This window comes from Melanostigma gelatinosum (genome assembly GCF_949748355.1).
Source record: "Melanostigma gelatinosum genome assembly, chromosome: 13".
Lineage (NCBI taxonomy): Eukaryota > Metazoa > Chordata > Actinopteri > Perciformes > Zoarcidae > Melanostigma > Melanostigma gelatinosum.
Window position 1 is genome coordinate 18,775,819 of NC_136646.1, and position 15,710 is coordinate 18,791,528.

At 43.3% G+C, this 15,710-nt stretch overlaps 3 protein-coding genes across 4 annotated transcripts; 1 reads left to right on the forward strand and 2 right to left on the reverse strand.

Moving 5' to 3' along the window:
- Nucleotides 1-1,269: 1,269 nt before the first annotated feature.
- Nucleotides 1,270-8,101, reverse strand: LOC306786884 (BUB3-interacting and GLEBS motif-containing protein ZNF207-like). The gene is made up of 10 exons (XM_079281796.1): nt 8,005-8,101; nt 7,597-7,723; nt 7,383-7,521; nt 7,119-7,301; nt 6,727-6,802; nt 6,572-6,630; nt 6,283-6,437; nt 4,950-5,171; nt 4,580-4,718; nt 1,270-3,641 (listed from the first exon to the last, which is right to left on the reverse strand). The coding sequence occupies exons 1-10, from the start codon at nt 8,043-8,045 to the stop codon at nt 3,484-3,486; spliced, it is 1,299 nt and encodes a 432-aa protein (XP_079137922.1). The 5' UTR covers nt 8,046-8,101; the 3' UTR covers nt 1,270-3,483.
- Nucleotides 8,102-8,565: 464 nt separating this feature from the next.
- Nucleotides 8,566-11,885, forward strand: cUnh17orf75 (chromosome Un C17orf75 homolog). Of its 2 annotated transcripts, none has more exons than XM_079281739.1 (10): nt 8,566-8,879; nt 9,248-9,322; nt 9,693-9,818; nt 9,989-10,117; nt 10,305-10,365; nt 10,471-10,590; nt 10,864-10,928; nt 11,070-11,209; nt 11,289-11,392; nt 11,640-11,885. In XM_079281739.1, the coding sequence occupies exons 1-10, from the start codon at nt 8,737-8,739 to the stop codon at nt 11,853-11,855; spliced, it is 1,179 nt and encodes a 392-aa protein (XP_079137865.1). In that variant the 5' UTR covers nt 8,566-8,736; the 3' UTR covers nt 11,856-11,885. The 2 variants fall into 2 exon arrangements, with proteins under 2 accessions (XP_079137865.1, XP_079137866.1); XM_079281740.1 differs by having other exon boundaries at nt 10,477-10,590.
- Nucleotides 11,886-13,345: 1,460 nt separating this feature from the next.
- Nucleotides 13,346-15,545, reverse strand: LOC306786851 (uncharacterized protein). The gene is made up of 10 exons (XM_079281741.1): nt 15,410-15,545; nt 15,242-15,319; nt 14,984-15,016; nt 14,675-14,761; nt 14,451-14,548; nt 14,178-14,374; nt 14,009-14,092; nt 13,815-13,901; nt 13,658-13,723; nt 13,346-13,479 (listed from the first exon to the last, which is right to left on the reverse strand). The coding sequence occupies exons 1-10, from the start codon at nt 15,542-15,544 to the stop codon at nt 13,442-13,444; spliced, it is 903 nt and encodes a 300-aa protein (XP_079137867.1). The 5' UTR covers nt 15,545; the 3' UTR covers nt 13,346-13,441.
- Nucleotides 15,546-15,710: the final 165 nt, after the last annotated feature.

A 15,710-nucleotide genomic window follows, 5' to 3' on the forward strand; every position in this document is an offset into this window, starting at 1 on the left:
TAGCATTTTAGTTAAATATTCGATTCACTTTATTTTTGTATTCTATTGTGCTCTGACCAAATTAACCAAGCCAGATGTGTAGAAAGCCAAAGGCGCGAAACAAGTCAGTTTGTTGCCCTTAAACTGAATTTGAACATAAGAAAAAAACATGGCTGTTAGATTTTAGAAGAAAGCCACAACAGCAACTGTCCTTTTAATACTTATCAATGGTAAAACTCAACAGCAAAGAGGAGTCAACTGACCCACGTCCTCCATTCTTTAACTTCTTCTCGGTTTTGCCAAACTCTACCTGCGCCTATGAACGATTGTGAGTGCACTGCCCTCGCATTGAGTAACGGCACTCTAGCAGCATCAAGCGAGACAACATAGTATTACTTCTGGTTAACTCATTCAAAAACGTTTTAATAGAGACCGGAGTAGTCGTGCACTTTGACCACAGAGGACAGTATGCTGACGGTAGCATATATGACTGACGCTGAAAGGAATTTCAATGTGGGATAAACTGGTTTTCACAACAGAACATGGGTCTCAAAACCACTTATTAGTACCGCCTAGAGGACCGGCTCTATGTAAATACAAAGGATTCATTCTATGCTGACAAAAACTATTAGTTACAGGTCATTATAAACTTATTACACTGTATTCTACTTCCGATAGATCCCCTAAAATGCTACACACTGTACCTTTAACATTTACTGTATAAATTAAAGTCATTCGATTTCACAGGCAACCACAGAATTTAACATTTGTAAGCCTCCATTAATTCAAGTTAGACTGGAAATAAATGCATTCAGAACAAATGATACATTTCTGACCGGCTAAACTGAAGGAGGCAGAGTAAAGATGGGGTTTCCTCCTCAGTGTTTTTGTATGTGCAAAGTTTATTGACATGAAGTCTGTGCAGCTGTTCTTCGAAAAATGTGCCTTGAATGAATTATGATCATTGCACTATGCCTCTTTAAAATCACAACATTATTGCTGTTGACAGACTCTTAAGACAATATTCTGATTGTATCAAGCAGTAACTGGTTAGTGTTTCCAAATACAAGGATGAGAATATGGTGAAAGGCATTACAGAGACATTAAGGGTTTATGAACTTGTTTATTGAAAGAAAAAAGTTTATATTCAGACATTAGTAGAGAAATCACAAATAAAATCTAGTAGACGGACCGATCCTAAAACAAATATTCACGATCAAGCTTCAGTTTTTCACATAACTTAAAAGCTCAAAAAAATAAATACAGAAGCTTCTAAACTGGCTACCGTCATAAGGTATGAAATATACAAGCAGGAGAACATGTATACTTTTATTGGTGAAGATTAACTGGATTAGCAAACAGTGGCTTGTCCAGACTCTTTTGACTGGGGTGATATGAATTATGATATGAATCATATTACACACACACACATCGGAATGGCATTAGTTGACCCTTTGTTTCCACTACTCATATCTACTTTAATTAATTACAGTATCCTACAACTTATTCCATTCCTCTGCTTCAAATCTTCATTTAAAAAGATAAATAGACCTTCTAATCACAACACAGTGGCACTGTACAAATATGAATCTTCCACTTCCTCTGCTCTGAATGCGTGATTGAGAACCTTTAAAGTAATTGTACTTTCAAAAGTTGGTTGCACACAAAAACAAATCAAAAATAAAGTATAAAGTGTCAGCGAAACTTCAATAAATGAGCCTGTGTGGACAAAAAGTAAGGCCCCGCCCCAGACCAGAAAGACACACCTGGAGTGGTTGGTGCCACTCCCTGAACACGCCCGTTAGCATTTTAGCATTAGCATAAATGACAGACGTGAGGCACTCATACTTACCAGAGAAGACTCTGCCTGTATTAACAATAATTAAATCATCAGTTTAAATGGAGGTTATTCCCATCAAAACTATGTTGAGAAGCAATAACATTCAGCAGATAGAAATGTGTTGCACACTTCAATATTAACCATTTATGCCCCGAGTTATTCCTAACAATCACACAACCAAACGGCTGCCATTCATGTAAAATGCTGAAGAATTGTTCAGAGCTCGTTTCATGTTTTTCATGAAAAGGTGACAGACATCATTGTGTGCGCACACAAAACACAGGTTGAAAGAAATTAAAATCACAGCAGTGGTACTTACAGCTTTAACTAACCTGTTACTGGTACGGATTCTCCTTCATGCAAGTAGTTAAATGCAAATGATCAAGTGAGGACAGCTGATGAAACAAACAGGATTAAGTAGTGAAGCCATTTTACACGCATATGTTTTCATCACAAACCTCCCAACAAAACATTGTCTGTATGTGTCTGGCCGTTAATGCCGTCTGTAACTAATTATTTGACTTTTCACCGCCCGGTAAATGTTTCAGGCAGTAAACTGCTGTCGACTGTAGGACTAAATAAAACCAAAAGCTTAGTAAACATGAGCCAACATGCCTGAAGAAAACACAAACAAGGGCCTTCACCAAACTTGCTGCAAGTTTGGGGACATTGCGATCCAACAGCGTGTAAGCTGTGAGGGCCCCTGGTAATGAATGAGAAGACAGAAAATGGTGAGACTTGCCTCGGGCTGAAACAGGGCTACACTGAGACAGGGCCTCAGCCAGTCCCCCATGGCATCGCTACAGGGAGAAGAGAAATCGGGGTTTTAGCACTACAGCCACCCGGAAGTTATGCAGCTGTACAACTTACACGCCATGTACAGAGCATCAATAATAACAAAGATAAACAATACACTGCTCAGAGCCTAAATAAAACATTCACCAACATTTTTAATTTCCAACTCAAAAAGCATAGAAGCACATTTCTGTTGATACTGTTCAACGTGTGGAGTACAAACCTGCTGCGACGTCTCTTTTCCCACTCGCGTCCCGCAAAGAAGAGTCTTACATTTTTGCCACATTTTATTACAGTACAGTTTTACAGCAAATGCATATGCCACTTCATTTCGTACTTCAACTATTTAGGGTTGTAGAAACTATAAACATGAAACAGAATGAATGCATAAACAGATATTTGAAGCCCTCACCAAACAAAGTTGGGGACACAAAGTCCAACAGCACTACGTGCTGTGAAGGCCTCACTGTTTAGCTTAGAACAGAAAGGGATTTACATAAGACTTGCCTTGATAAAGGGTGGGAACTGCCCATGTAACTCCAGCGCCTTCACAACACTACGAACCATATCTACTATACTTCTATACACCTGAATGAAACATGAGAAGGAAAATAAGCCACAGAACAGAGAGGGTTTGAAACAACAGGGCATAGTCTTGGTTAGGTACAGTGTGAATATTTCCCAACGCTCTGTGATGCTTTTATAGCTCTTTTGTTTGCCGTTTATTCAGTGTCTCTTCCTCAGAGCTCAGTAGTAGAATAAACAGTACGTCGGGGTACTATAATACCAATACTGGCTTGTCTACTTGCAGCTGAGGACATTAGAAAAGGGTTGAGTGTCCAAACCTATTGAAGAGAGGATGGCAGGCTTCAGTAGCGGGCTCCAGGAGACATGACGGGGGGTCTCATACCCATGGGTGGAGGGGCTCCCTGGTACCCTGGGGGAGCCACGGGAGGGCCCAGTCCATATGGAGGCATCCCTCCGGCCATGTAGCCTGGAATCCCCTGGGGTGGACCACCATACTGGCCTGCGAAAACACAGGTTTGTTGTCGGCTTTATATTTAAAAAGAATCAGGAGCACAAATCATGTGGTCTTAACTTCATACAGCCATGCTAGCAGCTCCAGGATCTACTTCTGCCGCATTTATGTGATGGACGGCAGAGATAGGAAAGACTGGCGAGCGTTTGTCATCAAGTCATATGATTAGAGCTGCTTGTGTGAAGATTAAAGTTCTGGTCATTGAAAATCCAACAGCATATTTATAAGATGTTGCGTATGCGAGGTGTCCACATTTGTTGGATTTGCCGGCCCTTCCATATTTGTTTACCGGTCATAATCAAAACTCGGACGTTGACTTGAACACATAATTCAAATTATGAACTCCGTAACTACGATATGACATCATATGAATGCAGCATTGGGCACAGTGGCGCTTCAAGCTGAACGTTAACAGCAGGATGCTAACATGCTCACAGTGACCATGATGCTAAGCAGGTATTCTGTTTACCATGTTCACTATCTTAGTTTAGCAAGCTAGCATGCTAATATTTGTCAATTAGCCCTAAACTAAGGACAGCTGTGGCTGATGGGAATATCAGTACGGCAGGTTTTAGGTCATGAACCAAAGTATTGGCCAATTTGAAACTTTAACCTGATGGTGGCGCTATAGGAAAGGTCTGGGGATCACCAAAGTAGTTCGGGTTCATCCTCTGGGGACCATCAATGTCTGTACAAAATCTCATGACAAACCATCCAATGGTTGTTGAGATATTTCAGTCTGGATTTAAGTGGCGGACTGAAAACAACGACGTTACCATCCCTAAAACATGCCACATTCAGACATATTCAGTGTTGCACGGTAAGATATAGCACTAATGAACGATATAAATACATAATAATGACACTTAAGAGAGATTCTCATCACAACGTAAAGTCTTTCTGAACTAGAGGCAGGCGGTGGATACCAGGTATTGGGTGCCTCATGCCGGACTGCTGAGGTGCCATCATGCCCCCGACAGGACCGACTGACGGGGCAGCAGCGCTGGTCTGGCCTTGGCGGGGAGCGCTGCGCTGGTACCTCGGCAACTGAGACCGCAACTCTTCCTAAAAAAAAGACACAGAAATCAAACGAGGAGGAATCATTTGACGCTGAAACTCTGTAGCTCAACCAGGATAAATAAACAGCATTATTAAATCAATTTCACTCAAGAAAAGCCAATTATTGACTTTGGTGTGAACAGAAAGTAAGACTTTAGCTATGATTAACAGTTTTAGAAGCTACTCACTGCTAAAAAATGAACTATTAAGAGAGGCGGTAGCAGAGGGACTACTTACCAGCGAGATATCCTCATCGGGGTGGATCAACTTACTGGTTGCACTGGAGGTGGTGAGGGTAGCAGGCTTACTGGTCACAGCAGAGGGAGGTTTGGAAACCGTACTGCTGCCAGCATTGGGGCTGACCACAGCTACGGTGGCCTGAGTGTAGGCCGGGAATGTGGGCTTTGAGGGGTCAGAGGAGGGACAGGGAGGAGGGTGGGGGGGCCCCGGCTGCTGGCTCTGAGTGGAGAGAGAAGACCAAACCATCAGAGAGACTCCGCTGAAAGGCATTCACATTTCACAGGGGAACACTTTCAGTCACACTCTGAGGCTACTCTCATTTAGTTTATAGTCATTTAAAGCTTGGCATGAATATCTGTGTGGTTTACAGGCTTGAGATGGACTGTCTCTGGACTCCTCTCTCCCTTAATGCTCGTATCTCGGTTAGTTCCCCCAAATCAGAAAAACATACTTTCTTACGTTCCCCTTCGTAAAAGCCGGCCAGTTAAGAAATAGAAATTCAAGTTGATTTTTGCACCGCCGTCATTTTTCCAATGCCAAGTACAACAGAGTATGTCAACATCAAAATAAAACCGTAACAGTATTGAGTGAATATTGGGATTTATATTGTATATATTGTATTTGCACTTCATAATGACGTTAAACAGGGTCTCGGTTATTTCTTCAACATGTTTACACCATTGGAGTTACTCCGGAGAGTAACCCTATGAAGTATGACCAAAAGGTAAACCTGTTTCTTCAAGCCTGCAGGAAAACAAAACCAAAAGAGCATGCTGTGCTTTGTTGCCCGACAGCAGTTCAGAAATAAGAAGCCCACTTTACTAACCTGCATAACTCTCTTTTCTGATTTTTTCCAGGTGAAATGTTACAGTAGTGTTCTATAAATGCAGATTTGTAGCAAAAGAAAAACAACAAAGGCATGTTGCTATTTTCAACCCCCGCAAATGGTTGGATTTCATCATTTCTTACTGAAACAGCTTTGTCACATAAAATAGAATTAACCGCCCAAGTGCAGCACAGCAGGCAAACTACACACAATGGTGTGCATGCTCATTGTAAAGCTGCATGTTGTCAGAGTAGAGCAGGCCGACAGCTGCGTACTTGTGACGTGACAGGGAACAGAGCTTTAGGGGAGGCGGACTGAGAGTCTGCGCTCGATGAGTCTGCACTTGTACTTGCAACGCGACTGCCCATCTGCAGCACAGGAAAAGAGTAAAGAATAAGAAACCGCAGAGAGCTACTTTCAACAATCCCCTTATTCAACAGGAGACGGCGATGTTCTGCCCCATCAGAGATGAAACGTGGTACATGGTGTCATAAAGGTTTGTACCTGTCCAGCAATGGGGAACAGAGGCTTCGTGGCATCGGGCTGGGCCGAGGGGTTAGTGGCAGCAAGGACAGCAGGTCTAGTCAGCACGTTTGCAGCAGAGGGAACCTGAGCCATGTGTGGGAGGCCTGGATGGTGACCCACAGGAGGAGGCATGCCTGTGACACCAGCAGAACCACTTCATCACACAACAAGTACAGCCTCACTACAACAGCGGTGCAGTGTAGTTACAATCAATTGTCATTTTAAATGAATAGTTCACATCAAAGGTGATCATTAGCTGGTGGCACACCTGGCATCATTGGTGGCATCCCGGGGCCTGGAGGCATCAACCCGCCCATTGGTATCATCCTAAATACACCAGGGAAGATACACACGTTTACAATACAAAGATATAATGAGATTAATAAGACAGGACTATGTTTGTTAATAACCCCGAGCATTTACCCCGGAGGCATTCCTGGCATTAAGGGAGGCATTCCTGGCATCATTGGTGGCACACCTGGCATCATTGGGGGGATTCCTGACATAAAGATGAATTGAAGCGCAGGTGTGTTATCACATCACAAAACTGTTTATGTAATTAATATTAAGCAACACCTATTTTTGTTTTACACCTTGCTCAAACTATGACCATCAGAATCTTTTTAGGGGCACTTGGTGCCATCAATGTGCTTGAGAACATAAATAATTGTCTAAATCGAGTCTTATGAGTAGCAGAAAAGAAAGAGGATGAAAGAGGATGCAGCAGCAGGTAAACCATGTGTTTAAGTGTAAATACTGAACTCTATAAACAGCATGATACCCATACCGTGTTATCTAAGGTCACTGTTTCCTACCCGAGTAGCTGCCCGGTAGTATCCCTGGAGCACCAGAGCCAGGAGGAATGCCCGGCTGGGTCATAGGGGGTATGTAACCGGCCTGGGGTTGGCCTGCAGCAGGCTGCTGGAAGGAGGGACCGGGCTCGTCATCCTCATCGAACTCATCGGAGTCATCCTGGTTCTGTTTCTTCTTTTGAGTCTCTGAAAAGCAGGAAGAGCATAATACGTCTATAGAATAGAGCATACAAGACAGTTTCATTGAGGTATTTTGGTTGCTCATACCTTGGTTCTTTTGTTCTAGCACTCTTCTTCTCTCTTCCATGTCTTTTTCGGGAATACCCTCCATGCCATATATCTCAAGCTCAATGTCTATTCTTCCAGGTATTGCATTGGGAACTCCATCAATTGTCTCTTTGTGTACCTGCGATAACAGTGACACAGTCAGGCAAAAGGTCTTCGTTTGATTTCATAAAGCTTTGCAGTATTGTTTCCTCACCTGCATACAGTGAATCGCAAGCCCGGGGCCAGTGTACAGTTTTTTATGACAGATGTGGCACTTGAAATGTTTGGCCTTCTGGTGTTGAATGAGAATCTTTTCATCATCGAAGTCTCTGTTACAGTACCTGAGATTATGATTCAGGAAAAACTCGATCATGCTGTTTTACTCATTATCTATTCTGTCATAGTACTTTCTTCAGAGCTAGTGATTAAACTGAAGCAACACCGACGACAAGTTCAAGATCGTGCAACATACTGCGAGCCAGCTAACGTTAAACGGCTGTTAAGATGATAAACTCAGGTTAATGTACAGAGTTAGCTTAGTAAACAGAGGACAGACACAGGTCCTGATAAGAACAAGATAACGTTAGAACAATAACTAAATGTAAAATGTGAACAAGGATACCAGCACCAAGGCTTCATCTGCTTCTTCTTCTTCCTCCCCATGATTCCTGGACTGTCAGACCACTTCTAACCTACTGGAGCTGATACAAACAACACACCTACAGGGAGAGGACGACGGGAATTAAAGATGGCGGCGGGTCTCCAGCGTCATAAAACAACATAGAACGACACTGCGGCCTCAAGGCGCCCTCTGGTGGCCCCAAACTATTGTTTACTTGTTATTAGAATTAAACATATTGGACAATTCATTTGTAGCACGGACCCCTCACATCTGCCCACGCTGACTATTTCCACCATTGATGTTTCAGCCATTCAACTCTAACATTACAATATTGGTAATTTAAGTTACTAGCAATCACAATCACAATTTAAAGCACATAATTTACAGGTATACAACTAATCTAATATTTACACACCCAATTCAAAGACAAACACGTCATAATTAAAACACTTGTGTGAAGCTTGGCCAAGGAACAGATAAATGTGACGTAATATAATCGCAGTCGGACATAATTGAGAACGTACACAGACGACGCATGCGCAGAAGGTACATAAACGAGAATACCGCTAATACAACTGCTGCGGTTGTTATTTTACTGTCAGCTGGAGATCCCGACGTCATTTATACATATCTACCAACACAGCACAGCTAAATTAGAAAATAAATAGAAACACGTTCTTGATTTAGTTTATTGTAGCTGCTCGCTCGCTCGCTCCGTGCAGCATCGGGATCATGTTTACCTCCCAGACCTCGTCCTTCCAGGATTCCATTGACGTGGAAGAGAGAGATGACTTTGACAGCGAGGAGATTGCCGGATACAGCCAGAAAACTCAGCTGAACTGCTACTACACCATATATCTGTATCAAGGCACAAGGTGATGGTCGACACTGCTCGTCCCAGTTTATGATTTTCAAAAGTTAACAGCTGTGGTACAACTTCTGCAAGGACATTTGCAGTGAGAGTGTTGGGTCCACGATGTCATGTTTTACGTATTAGGAATAATGCTATTAATATCTAATTATTTTTGTATGGTTTGGTGACATGTTATTCTTCACAGTAGCGACTGTAACCCTAATAATATTCTAATCCTACAGGACATCAATCTATTTCTCACTGTTGAGTATTTGTAGTCTCTTGTTCCTGAACCTGCTGACAGTGACACCGTGTTTTAACTGCAGGTAAAACCAGATTTATACAAAAAAAAAACTAACCAGGTGATGAGTAAACTGTCGATTGTCGTAGATCTGAGGCTTCTGGGGAAAATGTGGCATGGAACCAGAGACGAGCAGACTCCACAACCAGTCAGGATGACTTTAGGTAACAAAGGAGCCGCCCGCCTACCCTTCTCCTCACTTTCAGTGGTCGTTTCTCTTTGGCTTTCACTGTTGTGCATTGGTGTATCCACGGGCTGCCACTGGGCATCCAATCAACATGGAATCAATGCTGTTTTCATCTGTGGTTTTTGTTCTGATTGGTCACTGCTGTGCTGCTGAGTTACATGGCCTTTAGGTCTCTCCCAATTTGAACCCGTCTCCACTTCTGAGTGTCGGGTGGACAGTTACAGCTATGTGACTCAGTTGTGTGTCGTGTTGGTCCATTGGCTCCATTGGCTTTGCGTGGCTTCCGACTTCCTCGTTGTCTCCGGCGACTGCTCGTATCCATACTGATTTTTCTGCCCTGCCCACAGCCTGATGCTCGTCGACAGCAGCCTTCCATCAGAGGCGGAACCTGAGCTGCGGACTTACATTTCGAGGAGGCTCAGCAAAGGTGCCCTGCTGGGGGGCATGGGCAACATCGCCACTGTGGAACTCAGGTGACAACAAACGTTTTGCATCAGTAATGCTACATACGAACCAAGAGGGACACACAATCAAGGCTTTGTGACACAACAACTCAAGATCATGTTCCTTCTTCTGGGACTGATGGGTGATCTGTTTGGTTAACACAAATGTGTTTATTATTGTTATTATGTACTCTCCCCAGTATCCCAGAGCAGGCAGTGGGCTGCTACTGCTGTCTCCTGGAGCAGGAACGGTCTCCCGAACAGCCTGATGCTGATGGAAACGGATATGTCATCTGCTTCATGGGCGGCTCTGAAAAAGGACTGAACTTATATCCTTTGTGCACATTTGTCTATTGCAAAGTGTCCTCATGAAATCAACCTCAGTTATTAGCATCGTGCACGGTGCTCCAGCATTAATTGTTGACATACTCCTTGGTCTTGTCTGCATTGTCGTATTGCCGCCACGTTGTTGTAACTTTGTACAGAGAAAGAGACAAGTTCCTTGACCCAATACACATTTAGGTTAGAACTTGATAAATATGTCCAAGGCCTGCACAGCAGCCTGCAAACCCCAGAGGTATGTGGCTGTAATAACAGTGTCATGAAGTTTAATTTTTGCCGTTACAATTTTAATGCAATATAGATTTGTGTGTGTGTGTGTGTGTGTGTGTGTGTGTGTCAGCTGCAGAACCTTGAGACAGAGGTGCGTCCGTATCTGAGCCGGTGGTACGAGGAGTCTGTGATGCACATTTATCGGGTGGTGCAGCTGGTCCAGAGCAACATCAGCTTCCTGCTGCACGCTGTGAGTCCGTTTTCTTTCCTCTCACAGCGTGTCCAATAAAAATGAAGAGAACAGTTTCTCTCTCCTGTAAGAAAAATAGTCGACAGTGGAACTTTACACGGTGTCCTTATCTGTATTTTTGGGGGAGCATTTCCTTGAAATGCTTGTCGACTATATGCTTTAAAATACGGCTATCCAAATGATTTATTTGATCATTCAAACTCTGTGTGTGTGTGCAAGACTGAACTTGTCTCCAGAACAATGCATTTCAGTCATTACATGTTCTGTACACAGGCGCTGAGTCACACACATGTGGAGCTCAATAATTCCGATGAGAGGACAAAGGCTGATGTGTCCCGGTGAGTTTGCTGACGTCCCCCGTAGCTACACGAACACATCTTTTAAAAACGGAGCCGGTCTCTTGTTTGTTTCCACGCAGTACAGAACCTAAATGAACCATCTGTTTTGTTAGCTGTTACATGTGTGGTGTTCTGAACCAGGTTCATCAAAGCAGCCAGTTTGGTGGGTCTGTCCCAACAAGACACTACAACAGCTTCTCTGTGTAAGGCGATCTCAGAGGACACGCAGTCTGACCTGATCCTAGACTGCTCCACCAGCCCACCCACACTCTCTAACGCAGGTAAGCCGTGACATAAACCAGACCAGGACAGATGGTTTTTATCTGCGTAACAGTCCGATGACGATGTTTTCTCCCCCAGTCAGTAATCGTTTCTGTGATGACTGGATTCAGGCCTTTCTAAACGCTGCAGAGCGATGTAATCCTTTCCTGCTCAGACAGATTCTGGAGAACTTCAAACTTAAGGTCAGAAAACATACACATGGACCGATTATAACGTGGGTTGAGTGCTGCATACTTTAGTATTTTGTGTGTAATTGGTTTTTTTTAAATGATACTGATCCCACAACATTGAGAACCTTTGGACAACAGCTCTCAGTTCCTCTTGGCAGATACACAGTACAACTTCCACTGTCTATCATTCAGATTGCTTCCCTTTTAAAACAAAACTTGTTTCCTCCTTCCTCTATCAACCACCGCTCGCACTCCGCAGGCCATCCAGGACATGAACAGCCTGAAGCGCTTCGTGCGTCAGGCAGAGATGAGTCACTACGCCCTGTTCCGCTGCTGCCTCTTCCTACAGGGCTGCGGAAACGGGGATGTGTTGCTGCAGAATGCCAGAGCGGAGCACAGCGACATGCCTGAAGCCTGCAGCATCATCTCCGTCCTGGAGGAGTTCATCAAGGAACAATCTCAGGCCCAGGCCTGATTCCATCGCAGCGCCTAAGTTGTGGGGCCCAGATACTCTTCCAGCCACAAAGCAGATCGCTTGTTCAATTCTAAACCTAGCCCCACAGCCTATGTTCAACGTCTGTTCGCCAGGTAAACATTTAGCAGCGGTGACTTTTTTTTTTTTTCAATCTGCCGACTGTCATGGCAGATTTAGAATTTAAATGTTACGTTTCCTGTGCTGGCACCTCTGCTGCTGCTCAACGAGTAAAAGTCAAAAGTCCGATCTGGAGTATGTGCTGTAAAACGCTGAGACTCAGCTTCCCTCAACAAGTGTCTGTCTTTGGGGCTAATAATAGTTGATTGAGATCTGTAACACCACTTATCTTAACAGTGAAGGTTAGTTGCCAGCTGGAGATGATTGTAAAAGTGAATTGACAATGTGTGCAGATCAGTTTAGATCTAGTCGTAGACCAGCACTTCCCTAATCTTTTAACTTTTGCAAATGTTGGCGTTGTGTTGAGCGTTTCAAAATACTTTGAACCAAATATTAATACGATTGTTTTGCTAACTGACAATGATCACAAAACGTAACTGATCCAAACGAAAGCTTCTACTCGTTTAAGTGGAATTATCTATTATTTCATATCCAAATGTTTAATTTATCATTTTGTATTTTAGTTGATTCTACTTGTTTTCTTTTGAGAAGAAACGCATCGAGAATGCACAAATCACTTTTATGCATTGCTTGTTGCATAGGCCTCGTTTGTGCTTACTTTATTTCAACACAATACCTGCACGACAACATGATTTGTGTCTCATGAATACTGCTCCTGTACATATGAATATCAAGTGATAGATGTGATCCTATGTGAATACAGTGTTGTCGATAGTGTCATTCTGGGGAATCATTTCCTGTTTACAAAAATCTTAATTGCGTTCACCAGCTGACGACTTCATGAGAACAAAACAGGCACTTTGTGACCAGTTCCTCAATACATTCACTCAACGTTTGTTTAGTTTCAAAGGTTCCACAATATTAACACCCACAGAAAGAAAAGCTAGAAACAGAAGAAATGAAAACAGACTATAAGAAGATATATAAAGATGTGCACAGTAAATGTTGGCATGCCTGTTTTATTTTCCTTTCATTGTGTTCCTGCAACATCTTTTGATGTTCCATCAAACCCAATAAAGGGTTTTAGCTCAAACCAGTCCAAAGTGTGTAATACAGCAATACAGGTGGTGATGTATACTTTTAAACTGTCAAGTCGGTGATATGTAAATGAGTCCTTTTACTGTTGTGAACTAAAGTGAGACTGTGACCTGACCAGAGTGTGTATGTGTTAACATGTCTGTGCAGTCTTCTCTGTAGTTCTTGGTCTTGTATAGAAAGCTGAAATAAATACAACAGTTGAGCCTATTTGTTGTGGTTGTTGCACGTGTCGAGCATACAAAGCCGACAAACACTTGCACTCACACATATATCTATCTGTGGCATGAATACAGTTTGTTTTCGGTGAAACCAGTAAGAATTAAACACAAAGTTACAGATATCAGGCAGCAACAGTCCTCTGTGTGTGTGTCTGGTCCTACAGTTGCACTGTGTGGCGAGTGAGACGTCGCTCATATCCTCCAGTAGACCCCGTCCTCCGGCTGCTCCTCTGCAAGCACAAAACAAACCGCTGAACACTTGAGATGTAAAGACGATCGAATGTATGCAGCTGCTGCACATGTGGCTTTGGTTACATAAATCATTACGTGTCAATTTCAGCAACTGGCTGTCTTATGACGAGAATGTCGACAAGGTGGACAGTGACAATAACATGGAGCAGGATTTACCTAAAGTGTGATCGGGCATGTTCCTCAAAAGAGCACTCGGTACATCATAGATGCTGTCTGTGGGGTCTGACATGATGAAACATTTAATTCAATAATTGAATTATTATTTTTGCATAACCAAGAATAGAAAAGTTGTAAAAAAAACATGTAATCTCACTTGGATGTTGATCAGCTCTCCTGTAAGAGAGAGGAAAGTCATACACGCCCTCGTCCGTCTCTGCTGAAGCGTTGATCTCACGAACCTCTACAAAGGCATAGCACATGATCGGACCAGGATGGACATTTAAACATCGTCATGCTCTGTGTTGTGTTCTATTAAATAGTACATTTAAAGTCTTTCTAAGATCATACTGTTTCCAAGTGGTAGAATGTCATAGTCTCCTTCTTGTCGCCCCTCTGCATTGCTCAACCCACTGGACCATTGTGGACTGTCAACTACTGAAACAGAGAAGTTGGTCAGTAGAACCGACCAAAACATTACGTATGAAGGTGAAAATAGGCAAATCCATTTAAAGTTCACCATTGGGATGCTGGTAGCTACAGTCTGGAGGTGTGTTGTGGTACGGGGTCTCCTCGCGGACGATGCTCCTGACCTCATGCTGGATGTGGCCTGACGGGGCAGAGAGGGGCCGAGCACAGAGCGACTCCATCATCGCACTGTGCGAGCTGATGGGTGTGCTGCTGGTCAATCTCTCTCGCTGCTCACACACTTCGAGGCTGAGCGGAGGAGAAATGGTCATGTGCCTGGAACGTGGACTATTCTTAGTTGAAGTTGAGCCCTCTTTTAACTTACTGTGTGCTTCTAGAGACTGAAAGCACAGAGGTAGAAAGATGCATGGCTTGCCATAGAAGTCCTACCCACTCCTTTCTGAGAGCTGCGGTCTCTGCTGCCTACACACACACACACACACACACACACACACGACAGGTTTTGGTCAAAGCATCCTGAAAGCTGACCTGCCACACTCATAGCCTGCAAGATGATCAGCTTGCGGTTGAACCACAGCGATGACTCACCAACACTTTCGTCTTTCCATTTCTCATGATGATCTCAAACATAAAGCGCTTGCTGTCAACTCTCTGGACCTCTCGCACCGACTGCACCTGACCCAGGAAGAGGACAGACAGATAAATGCTAGGACAACTAAGTAGAGACAAAGCAATAATTATAATAAATTATCTGAAGCTGTCAAATAATGTCGGACAGTCGAAGCATGAAATGGAATGACTCGAGAACAATTCCCTCAAAATTGTAGGCGAGTGTACTTAGCTTCCACAACTGCAAAGCGGTTTCTCGTATATCAGCAGTGACGCTGGAGGACTCACTGTGTAAATGTAGTAATAGCCTCTCAAGTGTGACTGTGAAGAGAGCAACATCAACATCACTGTTTATCTCAGAGATCTTTAAAATAAAGAAAGAACACTAGCCAAGTCAGTTTCTACAAGCACTGCAACCATCCTGCAAACGACATGTGGCTTCAGAAATCAGTTACCAAGCAGGACATCGACAAGAAATTCCATGGAGGCTGAATTTAGTGTAACTGGTTTCTAAAGAACATTGTAACATTATGTATGTCTACTCACAGCGCTGCCATTCTTCTGTGTGTAGAAGAACAAGGTTGTATTTTGAAGCCTGAACCAATACGTCGCCCATCTCAATTTCTACAGACAGAAAGAGTAAATGTGCGGCAACCAAAGTCACTTTCTATAAATATGGGCCCACATTTAATACCACGATAGTTCGTCACTCACCATAGTATCTTTTCTTTTCTGCAGGAAGCCTTCAAACAATAATTTAGTGCCATCCACAGACATGTTATCCTTCAGTCGATAAGGCATAAAACTGGCAGCCACGGTGGGAAATGAACAGCTACCCGTGTGTGGCATGACTTCCTCCTCACGCAGACCGACGGGAGTCTCGTTCACAGACTATCACCCGCTCACTTCTCTATTCTGCTTCACAAAACCCCCGATCAACAGTTGATCTCATAATTATTTCACACATCTGCTTTTGAAATGACCACTGCTGCTCTCGCCACGGACACACAAACAC